At 45.7% G+C, this 18,953-nt stretch overlaps 1 protein-coding gene across 1 annotated transcript in view; it reads left to right on the top strand.

The window, feature by feature from the left end:
* Positions 1 to 18,465, top strand: part of LOC119400578 (nuclear pore complex protein Nup155) — a 57,006-nt gene extending 38,541 nt beyond the window's left edge. Inside the window, exon 5 of the mRNA XM_049417722.1 lies at positions 17,587 to 18,465. Coding sequence (XP_049273679.1) covers positions 17,587 to 18,336 — 750 coding nt within the window. The 3' untranslated portion in view covers positions 18,337 to 18,465. The remainder of the gene's footprint in view (positions 1 to 17,586) is intronic.
* The last annotated feature ends 488 nt before the right edge of the window (positions 18,466 to 18,953 follow it).

Here is an 18,953-nt window from a genome sequence, read left to right as displayed (position 1 = left end):
GAAGATGGTCTTAACCATTAGATTAGTCTGAGGCGAATGCTTAAGTGACCCTGAGAGTTTATTCCGCTCTTCAGTTGTGACTTCCACTAACTTATTTTGCTTTGTTTCCGGCATTCGTAAGCGTCGCGGTCTTCATCAGGTGTTGATTACATGTACAGTTAGCGTGTCAGAACGAGGCTTGTTTTGCACGAGAGTTTGGAATCTTTTATTGCTTCACCAAATTCAAACCTTAAGATACCGGCACTCGGAACCAAATATTTTTATTTAGTTCAGATGTTTGCTCTGATACACATGCACATCACATACCTTGTGTGCATCTTTTACGTTTTTGTTGCGTAGGCGGGCGAGCTCTGGACGTTTTCACGCTATACAGATACGCTGGGAGGCCGTCGAAAATCCTCGGCGCAGCGTCCGCAAAAGTTTCGGAACATCGCGCTGCGACGTCACAACACCAACTCCGACCAGCCATTGATGCACGCGAACAATGTCACTCTCATCGAAGTGCTCTTTACAGACACGCACATGAGGGGAGTCAAATGTGAAACCACCGGTTTCTCGTCATGAATGGCGCGCTTGCACATTTCCCGCCGTTCGCTGTCTCTAGGCAGCCAGAGCACCGACACTTTTTCGTCATTTCCCTTGTATCCTCGATCGAATTCAGGGTGCGCAGCAGGTACGCGGCACCCTTTCCGACCCTCAGGCACAACACACTGGGCAAAATACAGGACATAAGGTGAAAACTCCGCGCTGACTCGCCAAGATATTTCGCACTGACACCGACAGCCGCCTTCGCTGCCGTCTGCCCGATGCCAACAGACTGGACGCAGCGCCGCGCCGCAACCGCCGCTTGCAACGCACAAAGCTCCCCCATAGAGTTACGGCGAAGCATCATGACCAGTAAAAGTATTGAGGGACTCTGATTAAACGAAGTAAGGCTAACAGCTAACTCTTTGGGATCCGATCTCGCGTAACTCAACAAAACGCTGGTTTAAGAGAATATGGCCGCTCCAGGAACCGAAGCGTTTTCTTACGTTGAGAGCACAGCAAGTTTACGAGCAGTCTCCTGATGCCTCGAGATAGCGCGCGCACAAGCGACTGCGCCCTTTGAACGATGCAGTCCCCCCCCCCCTCCGCTCCCCTGGCGTCTCTCTCTGTTTCCTCTCTGTTTGATATGCAATCGACGGCAGGCCCGCATGCGGGAAGATGTTATCTCATGCGCTGTCCGTGCGACAGAGACAGACGGCCGGCTAGTTTAATCTCCGCTTCAGCCGCGTTCGTCGCCAGCGCTCGCGAGCTTTTACCCGCGTCTAGAATGCACGTGGTGATGTTATTAATTTGGACTTTACGGAAAATTACGGCAACGGCGACGGCAAAAGTCCGCCGAGAGTGTCCATATAATTGCTATCACAATAAAAATTTAAAAAAAGTTGAGGGGCCATTTCATTCTGTGAAGTGGATAAGCGAAGCTGTTTCGTGCATGGCACAGAGGTGACATCGTGGAGGACAGTTTGGTATGTAAGGCCAGGTTGTTAACGTTCAATACGCAATAATAATGCGAAAGCCTTAGATGCTTTATCAAACACCAAAATTGACCGTCGGCGGGTCAATCGATTGATGCTAAAAATAATCATCATGTGATGGCGTCATCATCACGCCACAGATCGTCAAAACTTCTGACGTCATCATGGCGTCATATATCGCGGTGTCACGTGATGATGCCATCACATGACATCGTCACTTTACACTGCTTCCGTGATCGGTGCGCCGATCATGGAGCTAGCGCAAAACCAGGTGAGGTGCAGAAAGCTTGCAGAGCGGGAGGAGGAGGATCTACCCGTCGATCGAGAAGAAAAAGAACCTGGCTTTCGCCTTGGGGTTGTCTTAGGGGATATGTATCAGGGACAGTGTGGCTCTTTGGCATTGAGGTGCTGCTCTACATCACGGCGTTTGTTTACCATGTCTGCTGATAACCACATAGGTGTATTTAGTGTTATTTCATAAAGTACAATTTTCTTGACCCGGTATTCTGTTTGTTTCCTAGTGTCAAAAAATAATCGCCGAAGAGGTTAATCCAGAGCACTCAACTGCATGAGCCCTTATTTTTTCATTAGCGAGTGAAATATGGAGTTCTCCTGAGCATAGGTGTGTGCAGGGTTCCCCATCAGGGGGGGGGGGCGAAGGTTCATCGCAGCGCCCCCCCCCACCCTACTAAGTCAATGTATGGGGCAGATCTTGTGCTCCCCCCCCCTCTTAGGTGACTAGAAGGGTCATAGTACAGGGCAGATTTTGCCCCCCCCCCCCTCTTAGGTGATTAGGGGGGGGCGGCCGCACGCCTATGCTCCTGAGAGGATTTTTTCCATGAGATTTGCAATGAACCGAAATATTTCTAGCCTTCATAAGAGCCCCATAATAATATTCAGGTGCTTGAATGTTAATGCAATATGCTTCTGTAGTGCACTACAGGAAGTAAAATTCGCTGCTCTAGAGTGCTCCCAGAGCAAAATTATCTGCTCCAAAGTGCTCCAAGATGAAAATTTTGCTGCTCTAAAGTGCTCCCAAACGGAAATTTTGCTGCTCCAAAAATTGCTCCAAATCAGAAGTCCTCGGTAGCATCACTGGGATACGGAAAGTAGAAGAGTAGGTCTGAAAATTAATATGCATAAAACTAAAGTAATGTGGAACAATCTTGGCAGAGAACAGCGCTTTGCGATAGGTGGCGAGACACCGGAAGTTGTAAAGGAGTAGGTCTACTTAGGACAGGTAGTAACCGTGGAGCCGAACCATGAGAGTGGAATAACTAGAAGAATAAGGATGGGATGGGGCTCATTCGGCAAGCATTATCAAATCGGCATTCGGCAAGCAGTACCACCAGGCCGGTAGCCAGGAATTTTTTTCGGGGGGGGGGGGGGGGGCACTTGCTGAAAGCCTTGACTATTTGACAAAAACGCCTATTTTCATTATTTATTTTTGGTAAAACACCATGTATCATGAAAATTTCAGGGGGGGGGGGGCGCCCCCTTTGGCTACGGGCCTGTCTACCACTATCCCTCAAGAGAAAGGTATATAACAGCTGCATCTTACCGGTACTTACCTACGGAGCAGAAACCTGGAGACTGTTACAAAGAGGGTTCAACTTAAATTGAGGACGACGCAGCGAGCGATGGAAAGGAAAATGATAGGTGTAACCTTAAGAGACAGGAAGAGAGCAGAGTGGGTCAGGGAACAAACGGGGGTTAAGGATATCATAGTTGAAATCAAGAAGAAGAAATGGATATGGGCCGGGCACGTAGCACGTCGGCAGGATAGCCGGTGGTCATTAAGGGTAACTGACTGGATTCCAAGAGATGGCAAACGCGTGAGGGGGAGACAGAAAATTAGGTGGGTATATGAGATTAAGAAGTTTGTAGGTATAACGTGGCAGCAGAAAGCACAGGACCGGGTTGATTGGCGGAACATGGGAAAGGCCTTTGCCCTGCAGTGGGCGTAGACAGGCTGATGATGATGATGAAGGCCAAAACCCATATGCGCGAAAATGCACGCGACAGCGGCGAGCGACATGACGTACATCGCCTTCGCGCAAGCGGTCGCTTGCATGGGCAAACCCCATTCACGCAATGGATTCAGCGAGCAATCTCCACTGTTGCTGGCATGAGGGCGTTTACTTGTACCAAAAGTGGCGCGTTGTCATCGGTATGAAACGTAAAATATGAGGTGCTTTGTTGCATATTGGTACATAAAATGTTCATCATTATTTGAAGTATTTTTTTTTTTTATCCCATCACTGCTGCTACGTGCCGCCAAGCCGCGTCACAGACGGCGCAAGACTGTTTGTTCCTGTCCCTGGGGTGCCATAACTCATGTTCGCGTTCCACGTCAACATTGTGTTTGTCGCCGTAGGCCATGTTGATGAACATTGTTGCCGGTGGACGTCGATAAGCAAGTGGTGACAACGAGCCGTATGTCACTGATGTACATCCTGTTCCAGTGTTTTGCAATTGGCTGCTTGAGCACAGCACTTTAGGGCGACGGATTCCAAATCAGAAAAACCGAGCGATTGCGTGATATCGAGCACGTGACACGTCACCCGAATTGCCCGTTTCATCACTCGTCGCTGCTGCATGCATTTTCGCGCATGTGAGGTTTTGCCTATAGCCAGAAGCTTTCCAGATATCTTCCAGAGAAATATGTCCTGGCAGGTTCTGGCTACCTACGAGTAGGCAGAATTGTCCAGCCAGAGGAAAATGAACGGCGACTGGAGTGTGCCGTGCGATAGGCGAAAGCAACCTGAAAATGAACACGCTCTGGGAGAAAAGTGTGGAGGAAATGACGTCTTATCAGCCATATACACTGCGCACAATGGCGGCATTGCTATGGTTACGTGTTGCGGCGTGTTGTGTAGCAGTGGTAGCGGCGGCGGCACGTGCGTTTCCGTAGACCTCGTACCAAACCTTGGCGGACTGGAGGAATGACAGCCTCTATTCTTTCCGTGTGAAGATTTTGACGGCCAGTGTGGCCGCGTGCCTTCGGGTCGGTGTGTGGTTGACAGAGAGCTGAGTCAATGGCTGAAGGGGCGATAGAGCAATCCAGAAGAGACACAAAGGGGACGATCGAGTAATTTGGAGAAGACGTGGAGGGGACGATTGAGCAAAGCAGAGAATGAGCGGAGGGGTAAATTAGGCACTGTGGAGAAGCCTCCGTCGCTGCGCGGTGGCAGTCTGCCACTCAGCGCCTCACAAGTACATGAGAGGGCCGTTTTTGCACAACTGAATGAGAGTTTCTGGCTGCAGAACGTATCATACGACCGCAGTTTCCTGCGGTGCTGAACATTGCCGAGTAATAGTATTTTCTGGGAACGTATTAACCGCAACGTTTTATACATAGCACTATGGGGTTAATTTTTTGTTTTTGCAATTGCGAATGTAGGAGCTGGGAAATCGTACTAAGCGAGAACGAACGTATCAACGAGGTTCTACTGTATTCCGGTTTTTACGCTAATTCCCAGTTGTTTGTAGAACGTATTCTTATGGCCCCGCCACGGTGGTCTAGTGGTTATGGCGCTCAACTGCTGACCCGATGGTCGCGGGATCGAATCCCGACCGCGGCGGCTGCATTTTCGGTGGAGGCGAAAATATGTGAGGCCCGTGTACTTAGATTTAGGTGCACGTTAAAGAACCCCAGGTGGTCGAAATTTCCGGAGCCCTCCAGTACGGCGTCTCTCATAATCATATCGTGGTTTAGGGACGTTAAACCCCAGATATTATTAACGTATTCTTATGCTTCAGTTCACATTCGTCTAGCATGGGCGCATGGCCTAGTGTTCAAAGCACTCAGACTGGGAGGACCCGGGATCAAACCCCAGCCCCAGAAAAAAAAAAAAATTATTTAGTTTTATTAATTATTTCTTTGTTGCGTGCCACATGTGGGTAAGGAGGGCTTTTGGGTGGGTGCGTGAGATGTTTTTTCCGCGGTGATTGGTTTTTTCGGAACGCTGCAAGCTTCGCTTCACAAAATCTTAGGTGTTAGGAATGTGCAACTTAACACTTCGGCCTGTATTCTCAAACGCTCCTTACCTCAGACCGTTGCCTTACCTTACGTGAGGAGCCCTTCGTGCCTGCTTATCTTAAGGAGCTCCTTGAGGGAGCCAGCATATTCTAAAAGCTTCCTTCAATCTTCGTTTGCTACTTTCCGCCTCAGTAAGGTAATGCGCGTGTTTCACAAGTCTTGGATCGAGAGTACGTGTGAAATACTGACTAAACATCAATTTGGAAGCAAGAATAAGGAATATTTTTTGTGCACAACGATGAATAACGTGCACACTGCTTTTTCGCGATATGGGTGCACAGCCTTTTCCATTTACTTAACTTCCGCCTGTTGCAGCAGACAAAAACGGGATGGTCGAGCAACCTTGGAGCTTATTGTGTTCATTGATGCATTTCAACGGCCTGTTATGTGGGAGCGAGTAATAAAGATCGTTTAAAGAATTGAAGACGTGGGTGAGATTGATTTTCATAACCGAGCCGTGTTAAGCTTTGAAATTTCCCCACTTTGGGGCAAATTTGTCTCAAACGTACTTATGTCCAAGTAAATTATTATGTTTACATTCAAAACAAGGGCACGTCTATTGGGTTGTGCATTGTGCCTTTGGGGATGGGCCTGTTTTTTTGCAAAACGAGAGTCTTGCAGCAGCGGTTCCCAGGAACCCAATTCCTGAAAGTATTCAGATATATGTGGACGATTTCTTAGTAGTCTTACAGTGTGATGCCTTGGGGTTGCATTCTGAGTTGTCACAAATGGTCGGAATATTTGAAGAATGTATATTGTCTCTCGTCATAACACGTGATATTCCCTTCTAGAATTCCGTCGGGTTCCTTGACCTTAAGCTCGATTTCACCCGTGATCATGTTTGCTGGACATATGAACCAGGCTCGTACAAGCAATCCTACGGTTCTTACCTTCACACAGTAAACACGTCAAAAGGGTTAGTGTTCAGGCTTGCTTCTCCAACGCATTAAAATAGTCATGTTGCCACGGTGTAGGCGCCAGCTTTCAGGCACAGGTCACTCACCTGCGTCACGATGGATTACTAATCTCAGAGGCTGAGATAATCCACAGAAAAGGAAAGGAGGGTTTCCTGGGCGTACATTGTAGCACATGGGCCTGCACCCCTGTGTGTGCTAAGACCAATGCGTTTTTCTCTTACCCGGACAACCGCACCTGCCTCATTGTGGAAGCAGCCCACATGACATGTGAAGAGTGCCCATGCACAAGAAGCTGTTGCTAGCCTAATCCAAACAAGAATTGTCATTGCTGGAAGACACCAGCACGAGCTGTGGGCGATGAGGGGACTTACCATTTTGCATTCCTTGAGTCTCTTCTTTTTTCTCCATTCCTGTAAAATGCCTTGTTCTCTTCACGGTGTGCCATCTTAACGAAAAATTTTGACAGTCATACAGCCGTACACTCGAAAACACGCCTGGCAAGCACTTTTCCAACAACGACGAGGATACATTTATAACGAGCTTGTGCAGAAGTGCAAGGCATCGATCGAAAATAAGAAATCAGACACACTGTCGCTGACAAAGTACTGCAGAGAAGCGCCCTTTCAGTGCAAGTAGCAAGGTAAGGAGATCTGAAAGTAGCCCTAGCGCTACTTTAACTTGAAGGAGCACCAAGGAGGACCTGAGTGAGGGAACCTTAGTAAGGAGCATTCCAGAATACTTGATAAGGCGTCCTCAAGCAATTAAGGCCCCCTCACTGAGGTAAGGAGCGTTTCAAAATATGGGCCTTAACAGCTTTTGTGTTGGCTGGACATATCAGAAAAACTGACTGGTTCACATGTTCACAAGGTGAACATGTCAAGGTGATTATCTTTCACTTCCCCTTTGCTTTGGACTCATCCATACTGCCCCAGAAGTGGTGACAGGGAGAACAGCTTGCATGCCGAAATGCTGAAGATTCCACTACGAGAGGGACCCAGTGAACTTTTTTAGACGTCTCGGATATGCGCTGTTTTTAAAGGGACCGACATCTGGGCAGAACGTGTGATTTGATCCTGGTAGAAATGAAAAGACCGTGAAATATAGTGACAGATTCCAGCATCCTTTTCGCGTTGTGAGTATGATTTATATCATGCTTTGGAAGAGCCTCCAAGCTGGATTATGAAGTCGGTCACTTTGCTGTACGTAGTCACGTAGTCTGATGCTGCCATGCGCGCCATAATTGGTCCTCAAAGCTAGAGTATGTATATTATTATCTATCCCTGCCCTGTTCTGTGCTGGCTGCGAGGTAAATGAAGTTGCACGGTGAGAAGCGGCGCTGCCTTCGCGGCCGCTAGTGGCCCATGTCGAGCTACGGCGCATGCGCACATAGTGCACGCTCGAACACAAACCACTCTCGCACTCATTGTTTGCAGCATGTGTTGTCAAGTGTGTGTAAGACTTCATATTCGCCACAGACAGAAAAAATTCTGATTAAAAATCACAGCATCTCCACTAAAGGAGACCGTGAGGCGATGCGAAGCAGTGTTTCAGCTTTGCTGCATTGGCTTGACTTAGTTGATTTCTGGTCTTGGAGGTTAGGCTGTCACAGCTGCAGTCTTGGACGCCATACCTAGACAACCGATAGTTTGTGCACTGCCACATCGGGAGAAGTGGATGCACTAGCTGTTCTTACTGCTGCGTGTAAGCAGGGGCTCAACACCGCCCTTATCTTTCCACTGGTGGGTGTCGCACTGCACAAATAAGTGTGGCCTTCGAGATTGTCGGAGTCCATGCCCCAACCAGATAGCTGAGCCATCCTGCACAGTGTGCTACAGTGATAGTTTGATAACAGTGGAGGAATACAGCCACTGCTTACACACAGTGAAAGAAAAAAATCGTGTTGCTTTTGCCCAGAGAGCCTTTAAGCACTGCCATGCGTGGGAAAAGCAATGTTGCTTGACATATTTGGTGCAGTGATGCGACCTAGTGGATGCGTAAGCTCAGACTTTTTTTTAGTTAAATTTGGTTTGTTATGTTGATTGGAAGACAATTTCAGTTGATTGAAATGAGGTTTCAAATGCAATAAACATTATGGGGATGCCAAAGGGAGCTTTATTTACTTTTAGGGGTGTGTGAATATTGCAAATTTCAAATACAAATGGAACAGTTGCCTCATACGAAGCATATTTGATTAAAAAAATGCGTTTTCAACCTTCCCCAAATATTCATCCACGGCCAAATATGTGGTTAAAGATATGAATTTCAGATAAATTCGAATATTAGAGCAAGCATTGTATTACTAGGCATGGGCGACTTATTCGAGCGCTTCATGTATTCGAAAGAATATTACAGCATTCGAATTTGCTTTGATGAGAACTAAAATTTTCCAAAATTTCGAAGTATTCAAAACAAAGCTACAAATACACAGTTTACCGCAAGTACCCGCTTGACAAGGTCTCTTCATTGCAGCATGGTGCCGCAATGCCATGAAACTGCCTATCCAGGGGAAATCCACACTGCCACTCTTGAAGGTTAAATGTACATACATGCTTCCAGATCATTATTGTTTTAATTCGTTTATTTATCTTTTTCCAATTAAAAAGTGTGTTATATGGGCTTATGTGTGCTAAGTATAGCAAATTTCAAAATGTAACGTATCTTCCCATTCTAACATGCTCTCCATCGGTACTCAAATCCTGCTACTATTCTATGTTAGTTTCACTTTGCCTTGAACCACAAAAGTTGCATTTGCACAAGCCTAGTTCTAATGCTTAATTAAAAATGTAGTGCTAATTACTTGGGTCATGACAAAACTGCTCATTTTTCTTCATATGTTATGTAGAGAGTGTTTTTCTTTTTAGACAATGCAAATTTTTTATAAAAATCCTATGACAGTAAGGCTCCTGTCATTTTCGCACATGAACTCCACGTCGAGGTAGAAATACATCACTGCATCTGAAATGACACTGTTGCAACTAATTAACAAAAACTCATTAACTTTTTAGCTATTGACTTGAAAGCAGTTGTTTATAGTATTAGGAAGTTGTAGTGCAGGCCAATTTATGGCATACCCATTTTTAGAAATCACTAAAGTTGCACGTAATTTGAGATATTCATCACTTTTAAAGGCGATATCGAAACTGATCGCGCCCGGTGCACACGAAGCACGACCGCTCTCTTGCATCAGACCGGAATTACCCGTGACAATGAAGTGACAAAATTTGAATGAAGGCGCATCACGCCCGTATCTTTTCGTGAAAAGCGGCATGTCATCTCACTTGTGCCAGCGCATACATAGCCTTACCTTCACGTGTAGTGTTTGGTGGTTATCAGTTTCTTTTGAGCTGTGCGTAAGAAAACCACAATATCAACCTTTCTTTGTCTGGGAAGCATAAAACTTGAGGGCAGCCACTGCGGTGCTTCTTTTTGCAGACGGGCAAAATAGTTTTTCGCTCCTGTTTAAAGCAAGAAGCATGCAAGCACTACGCATCGCACGTAGAGGATGAGCTTGTCTACTTGTGTTTTTAAGAATGCTTGCCAATTTTCCTGACCAGATTCTGTTTCAGCGCGCCTTGATTCAAATTTCGTCACTTTCCTGTCACGGGTATTTCCGGTCTGATGTAACAGAGAGGCCGCATTTCGTGTGTGCCAGTGCCGTCAATTTCGATATCGCCCTTAAAATTCAATGATGACTATCTCTACTTACGTACAACTTTCATGATTTCTAAAAAATGATTGTGCCATAAATTAGGCTGCACTACAAATTCCTAATTAAATGGCAGCTCTCAAGTCGGTAGTTAAAAAGTTAATTCATGAGTTTTTGTTAAAGAGGCAAGTCAGTGGGATTTTAGCTGCGGAAAAGTATTTCCACCTCGACGTGGAGTTCGTGTGCAAAAATGACGGGAGCTTGACTGTAATAGAATTTTCATTAAAATTTGCTTTTTTTGAAAAAACACCTTGTATAATCAAACTATTCTATTTCAAGTCATTCAACTAAATCATTATTCACTTCAAACCTCAAATTTACTATTCGCCTATCCCTACGTATGACAAATGCTACACATTTCATATTTCTATGAAATGCTACGCAATTCATATTTTTAGAGTGAAGCATCGCTAATAGTACCTACCCGTTACGTTACGTTGAACTTTCCGGTTACTGCATACTATTGTTCAGTGCATATTTATACTGCATTCCCGTCAATTGGCAATGTTTTAATATGATCACTGAGAAATATGCATGATGCACATATTGCCCTCATGCTTCATTTCACCTTATGTCCTGCACGCTCAGGTGACAGGAACGATTTCTATTTCACCAAGCTTTATTTCGCAGCTCTCTTGTACAGCACATGTTGCAGTTTCATGTTCTGTAATCGGATACAATAAATTAACCACCAAGAATGTTCCCTAATTACTGTTTAGATGCTTGAAAAAAGAAAAGTTAGTGTGTGAACAATCACAATACCCTCTCCCTTATGCAGTCACATTGCATAAGGGAGAATGTATTTTTGACTTTCAGACGTTTTCTTACAGCACGCAAAGAGTGCTCACCTTGTGAACATGTCAGCTACTTAATTTTCTATCTCATAATTTGTAATCAGTGCATAAATAAAGGTGTTTTAAAAAGCATGCAGCTTAAAGGGACACTAAAGAGAAACAATGAATTGGTTTAGATTGATAAAGTGCGTTCGGAGAACTCTTGTGTAGTTTATTTCACCACCATAGGTTTATTATTAGAGGAGAAAACCAAGTTCAAAGTTTCATTTTTAAGTTTCGCGCCGAACTTTGTCATTCGTGACGTAAAAAATTTCAAAGAGCATTTAATGTATTTTGGTGCCACTGGCTCGACGAAATTTCCACAAACTCGTTATGTCAAGTCTCTGGCCCCCTCAGAGGACAATGTACTTCGATTTAACCGATTAGGAACTATGTAGGCCCAAGCAGGCGCCGTCAAAAATATGCGACGTCACGGCAAATGGTGCGGGAATTCCAAGGTGGCGTCGCCACCTGTATTTTCCTTTTGCGCGTTTTCTCGCTTGTTAAGCGTCTTCTCGCAGCAAGCGTGGTGTTTTTGGTATCGTGGAAGCCTACTTTACTAATGCGAGAAAAATCGTTCTGCTCTTTAGTGTCCATTTAATGACATGCAGTTTCATTAAGTTATTTTAAAACAATAATGACGAGCTATTGTTACTTCTCATGTAGCAACCTTGAACAATGCACACGTGGCCTAGGATGGCAAAGGGTTACGTGGACAGACAAAATTTGGTGGCATAAAATGGAATTTGCTCACGCAGCACAGGGGGATAGGAAGATCGCTGGCAGAGTTGTACGTAACGTGTTACACGTAGCCGATGACTTGTAATCAATTACGTTTTCTTGTAACTCTGCGATATAATCGATTACTTTTTCGTTCTGAGTAATTCTTGTAATTGATTACCAGTAATCAATTAGTTCTTTTTCTAAAGTCAAGTTGTAAGCAGTCTTCTACGGCAGTTCTCGTCCCGAAAAATATCCACCCGCTCTGTAGGGGCCCCCCGTCCGGTCAGACGGGGGGCCCTACAGAGCGCATTTTCCCACCTTGTCCCAGGCCTTACTTGCAACGCTTTAGCCGAGTGCCAGCAACAGCGAAACTTCACAGAGGACATGGACACTAGCATCGAAGCACTGTGCAACTATGAGCTGGTGTGCACGCAAGGTGTTCCTTTCCTCCAGCGCATGCATTGAGAGAGTGTTCAGTGTTGCAGCTGACCTCTTAACGAGGAAACATGAAAGAATAAGCAATGACAACTTGGAAAAACAACAGTTGAAAGTGTTAATTAACAACGTGTAAAACTATATCACAGAAAAAATCCGTAAACAGTGGGTGGGTGCTCGAGAAGCCACAGTAAGCCTCCCAGCCTTCTCTCTACCATGCAGGCCACAGTACTTCGTTGTAGTTTGAGTAAACCTGTGTTAATGCGTTATGGCAATAAAATTTTGAAGGAAAGTAACGCAAATGTAATCGACTACATTTCTGTGTTTGTTCAGTTGCTTTTCTTGGGCTGTAATTGACCACTGTAATCAATTACATTCTAAACGAAGTAATTGTAATTGTAATCGGTTACTCATTTTCTGTAACGTGTACAAGTCTGACTGCTGGGAAAAGCTTTCATCCTACAGGGGCCATAAGTAGGCTAATGACGATCGCGACGTATTCGTTCTTTGATTCGATATTTGAAGACAAACTTTTTTGCCTTATTCGTATTCGAAAATTTTAATATTCACACACCCCTTTCATTTGTTTATTTACAATAGTTTATTGTATTCAATTCTGTACGTAATACTAGAAAAACCAGAATATACGTTGAATTTTTGACAACTGCGATATTGTTCTGTGGTTAGCCATAAGTTTCAACTAGGGCCCTGTGTGCAGGAAAGAATTAAACGGTGCTGCGCTATAAGGTGGGGCATGATGTGCTAGGCACAGCAATGTAGATGCGCTGAGTGAAGCACAGACGAGAAACGTAACAAGGGACAGGACTAGTGGTGCGCAATGCCCTTGTTACGTTTCTCGTCTGTGCTTCACTCAGCGCATCTACATTGCTATGCCGTACCAACTAGCCCAAATAGAAGCTTTGCTTGTGCTAGGCACGTTCTTTTACTGCAATTTTTGCATACCGTATTTTCCGGTGTATAAGTCGCACCTTTGTATAAGACGCACCCCCTACTTTTATGACTTTCGAAAGAAAAAATGATATATAAGACGCACCTTTGTATAGACGCATCTATTTTTAACTCAGTCGACATGATAAAACCAATGACCCACGCAGAGTACATTGATTGCGAAATGCGTAGTCACGCACGGCACTGAATATCTGTAAGCAGCAGTTTTATTAAGGCGCAGAAACCACTATTTATTCTACTGGATTTGAAGCCACATCCTCTGGCGCACTGTCAAAAGTTCTTCCGCCTCGGTTGGCAGCATCGCTGGGTTGCCGTCGTCAGCCTCTGAGTAACTTTTAACGCAGCATTGTAGCACCTTGAAGCACATCGTTGGCACTGCCTGTACTATGGTGGCTACCATACCTTTAGGGCATTACCAGACTTGGCGAGAACACATAAACAACGAACGCGCCACACATCACACGCATACAAAACGTAAATGGCGACCGGAAGCCAGAAACTGCGACTACTGCTGGACTGCAGCGACGTCTCACACGGAAACTGATGATGATGATAATGAAGTGGTACTTTCGCTTTTGTAACTGATATTGTGGGCGCTACAACGTTACAATGGACCGTTGTGGTGCTCTTTTTTATTTATTGCCTCAGTTCTGTGGGTTTAATTCTTCGTTTAAGAACAAACAATTCAAACAGTACAATGGGGCACGCAACAGTGGTGGCTTTTATTGCGGCCGTAATCTCCGTGGTCGCCGCGCTGCTTGAACAGCAAGTAGCTGACATCTAAGATCGCAGCCGCTTCATTGTTACAACAAAATTAGATATATTTTTACGAATGCTCTCGAGCTCAGTTTATCGTACTCATAAATTAAATATAAACAAATTGGTCTTGCAGAGTCACGTGACTTTTTGCGTATATAAGACGCACCGTTGTATAAGACGCACCAGCGAAAATTTAGGGAAAAAGGTGCGTCTTATACACCGGAAAATACGGTACTATTGTCTTCGAGACCGTTGAGTGGCGCCCTCTCGCATGTGACATCAGAGAGGGGACTCGGGTGCCACTCGTCGAGCTACGTGAAGGCTGCTCGATGCTACCGGCCAGTCTCTCCTGCTCGAGTTATTGAAACATTAGTGGGCAAGTTCATAAAGCAATTTGTACTGAATGTTCAAGCAAAATGCCCAGCAAAATCGAGCGGAGTTGCCGTCAGGAGCACGTTCAGTGTCGATTGCTCCCGGTGTCGTCTGCTAGCCATCAATTTGTACATCTGCATGTATGGCGACGATTTCTTTTCGCGACTGTCCTATGGCTGTGGCGCACTCAAAATGACTTTCTGGCCCATTTTCGATCACTGATTTCAGCGTTCGGGCTTCGGCTACCGTGTCTGCATTAAAGCGCAACATACGTACACCGCGTGCTGCGCGTGTTCGGTTGCCAAGCCTGCTCCTTCAATTCAATTCCTTTGTTCGGAGTTCTAAGCGCATGACAAGCAACGTGTGATGCCATTCAAATAAATTAAATGGTTGTAACAGGCAACAACCTTTGATTAAATCCATGTTTTCAGCAGCTGCCGTGTAAGCGTGTCGTAAGTACTTGAAGTTTAAACAAGAAATAAGAAGGTTGAGAGCACGTGTCAAAAGCGGATACACGACGGCGATATGAAATATTTCGTAGGTTGTGTGGAGTTGTTTATGATTATTATTATTTTTTTTTGCAGCATATTTCAGCCCATACGTTGATAAATCAACGTTTGCTGACTCGTCCCTGGTCGTTTGAAAGTATGCTGAACAGAATTACTTTAATCATACTAACGTAGATAAATACGAAGCTTGCACATCAAAAGTGGTAGTAAGATATGTATTTGCAATAAAATAGTGTAAATCGCTCTCAACCGTCGACTCCTCGTAGGGCGTGATGCAGTCACTGTACTAAAAAGAGTCGCAGGGTCCCTTATGCGTTTGCCTAAGATGACTCGAAGGCGAAATCCATCTTCTTTTTGTTCATCGATGTTCAGTCGATGGTCCCTGCCTCCTTCGGAATGGACGTAACGTGGTTTTGCACTGTGTCCAGGATCAGAGGCATTGCAAGCTTTTTACAAATCTCCTGGTTTTGCATTGCCTCCATGATCGACACACCGATCACGGAGGCAATGCAAACCGACAATGTCATGTGATGACGTCATCATGTGACATGACGTTATGACGTCACAAATATTGGCGGTCTGTGATATCATGAGGACGTCAAGTGATGATCTCTTGCATCACTCGTTTTGACGCTGCTGACTAGGGACGCCGACGGTGAATTTTCGCGTTTGATGAGGAATCCATAGCTTTCACTGTAAAATATTCAATCTTCTTACAGCGCGCGGTAAAGAATAACAATAACCAGCCAAAGGGGTCAAAAGAATGTTGAGAAAGAGCTCTCTTTCTCCTCTTCTTGGACATATTCGCCGATGTTTCCTACTGTTTACCAAGCTGTATTATCGGTGACAAATGAAACACGAGCAGCAAAGTGCGTTCCCCAAGCATTAGGAACTGTATAATACGCGCCGTCCTGTAATCACCATTGACATGCATGCACACCTGATTAGGCAGCACTGAGCGATCGAAAGCATGAATCTGGCTCTCAAGCCGCAAACCGCAAGAGGTAACTATCTCTAATCATAAGGGTGCGACCTGTACCACGCGCACCACTGCTGGCGTTTCATTCAGAGCCGATAGTTTTAATGTGCATCCAACTCGCCCAATCTACGCTAGTTTTCCGCAATAACCCGCTGGTCGATGAAGTTAGCAATTTTATTTTGTCGGCAAGAGTTTTTTGTACGTGACTACAATTGGGAGGGGAGTGTGAACTGTCGTTCACGTCTGTTTACATAACGCTGACTTTTACGAATACGCCGTAAAATTGATTGCGCTTCACTTCCAAATCAGCGCAGACTCTCTTGAACTTGCTTGGCAGGGCGTTCGTGCTTTCACGTAAGCTATTTCAACGCCATCTAGCCCAGTGAGTGACACTACGAACTCGGTGGCATGATCCTGACCGCGATGGCTCCGTGTATATAGAAGCTACGTTAAATGTTAATGTTTCTTAACCTCCTTTAATGCTAGCAACCACCTTAAGAACTATCATTACAAGAAAATACAGCTAGTAGAGGAACGCCGTGCGACGTGAGAGAACTGTAGAGAAAATGCTGCTGTTCTAGCCACAGCCTAGCAGACGACAAAAGCCAAATCCCCGCCTTTGCATCACCGGAGCGCCGTTCGCAGCGCCGCCATCGGTGGCACGCGAGGCCAATAGGACATGTACGCCCCTTCAGCACCCTCTTCACAGTCGAGTGTGTGTTCCCGCAGAATGTAAAAAGATTCCTTGCTGTGCTACTACTGTCCCTAGAATATATGCTAGTTATGCTAGGCACCCTATCATCACATAGGTTCCCTAGCAGCACAGTTATACTTGTAGCACAAGCTCCTCCCCGAAGGTTGCAGCTGCAGCGCAAGCATACCTTTGTAGCGTTCATTGAAGCCATAGCGCGGATAAGACAGGGACCACAGAAAGAGGACAGGACGTGCGCTACTCACAACTGAATCTTTATTTCGGAAACATGTTGTACTTATACAGCAATGAAAAGACAGCAATCGTCACCACAAGACCGTATCACAAGCGCAAGCCTGCATCATCCAGAAACGCGATTTCCTTAGCGCTGAGAGCAATCGAGGGCGCACTGACACAATTGGTACCTTCTCTAGCAATCAACCATGCCTCGACAATTTCTCGCCTATCTTTATCAAAGTTCCTATGCAGAACTACGCACTCATTGAACACAGGTCGGCAGCCGCAGTCATTGCGTAGAGTGCGTAGTTCTGCATAGGAACTTTGATAAAGGTACGCGGGAAATTGTCGAGGCATGGTTGATTGCTAGAGAAGATACCAATTGTGTCAGTGCGCCCTCGATTGCTCTCAGTGCTAAGGAAATCGCGTTTCTGGATGATGCAGGCTTTGTGCTTGTGATACGGTCTTGTGGTGACGATTGCTGTCTTTTCATTGCTGTATAAGTACGACATGTTTCCGAAATAAAGAATCAGTTGTGAGTAGCGCACGTCCTGTCCTCTTTCTGTGGTCCCTGTCTTATCCGCGCTATGGCTTCAATGAACATAACGAACCAACTAGCCCAAAAGTCTGTCCTCTTAGATTTCATACCTTTGTAGCATTTGCATGAAGGAGGAGGTTGCACAAACTGAGTCTCAAACGACAGTAATGGATCCATCCCCTCACCCACTGCACACTCGTCTTTTTATTGAATATGTGTACTATTAGGCATACATAAAGCCTATAACATAGGGCTCCTTTACTGAACATGATGTTTCGTAGCACCATCTTCACCCCTTAGCCACCCTTGTTAGAAGCATACGCCCAGAGTGGCACTGAATGTTTGGTCTCTTGCAGGTGACCAATGAAGGGAACTTCTTGTACCAGCTTGAGGAGAAGCTGGAAGTGGCTCGCCTGCAGGCCAAGGTGCAGGATGCACTGCGGCAGAGGTCAGACCTGCCAATGGCAGCAGAGCTGGTGGCCCGTCTTGATGCAGAACTGGTGGACGTGACACACCTCTACGGAGACTACGCAGATCCCTACGACCTGGCCGAGTGCAAGCTAGCTATTGTGCGCTCCTCAGGCTACGACAAGCCCCTGCTAGTCGAAAGCCTTTGGCAGTCTCTCCTGGAGCGCGAGTTCCTCAACAATGTCCGTCCGGACCAGCTGTCTCAGCGACTGGAGTCTCTGGCTCAAGATTACGCCCAGTCTGAGAAGTTCTTTCCACTAGCCTTCCTGGTCAAGTTTCTCGAGCTGCGTGGAAGCCAACATGGTTTTGAGCCCGGTTGGATTCTCGAGCCTTTGCTTGGTGCCAATGTGCCCATCTCCAGGCTCAGGGACACATACAACGACCTCTACCGTGGCAAGGACCCTGCGTTCACTGAGCGTTCGCTTCACCTGCTGCATGCCATAGCACGTCTCCTTGAACTGTTCCTCAATGGGTGCCACTGCACCGACAGGCGGCGGCTGGCCAACAGGTGCATCAACGACATCCCAGGCTACCTGGTTGATCTGCAGTCAATGGCTACGAGAGATAATGCTGTGGATAGCCTGATTTCCAAGTTTAAGGAGTTTCAAGCTAGGCTGGACAGATATGTGGCAGCCTGATACACACTGTCGCATAATCATTTGTGCTTTATATTATCTCCAGTGGTGCCATCCTACAACATCGTGATATCACTCTTGCAAGTTACTGGTGGAGCAGTACGAGGCCAATAAAATATGTTCGACTTGTTCTTCTTTGACTAATAGCTCATGGCTTTGAAAATGCATTATCCAGGTAAGGCACCAAGTGAACGTAGAATGTAAAAATGTGAATTAAACAAAACCTGCAGACTCGATCCAGAGTTTATAGCGACACACGCATGTGATATCCACTGGGATACTCTGCTGCCAGACCATGTGTTAGCTCGCCAATCGAAAGACCAAGCAGAGGCTCGTGGCCTGTTCAAACCATGCTTGCTTAATGCATTGCCGTGTGTGTGTAAGACTGCTGCCGTGACTCATCTTGCGCATCATGGCCAGATGATAAACTGCGGTATTAAATCTTCTGCTGCTGTCTCTACGCTATAGCTATGTAACATGATGCTGGCCAAGAGGACAAGGGAGAGACGGGAATTTCATTGAGGAAGCAGGTCCGATGACCTTCCAAATTAAGTCTGGCATATGTGTCGACAATTTTTTAGAGCTTCTAACCTTTCATCCCATCCACTTATATTGCTTTT

The sequence above is a fragment of the Rhipicephalus sanguineus genome, chromosome 7, assembly GCF_013339695.2.
Source record: "Rhipicephalus sanguineus isolate Rsan-2018 chromosome 7, BIME_Rsan_1.4, whole genome shotgun sequence".
In the NCBI taxonomy this organism is placed as follows: domain Eukaryota; kingdom Metazoa; phylum Arthropoda; class Arachnida; order Ixodida; family Ixodidae; genus Rhipicephalus; species Rhipicephalus sanguineus.
Note: the sequence above shows the minus strand (reverse complement) of the source record. Positions and strands in the feature narration are given on the sequence as shown.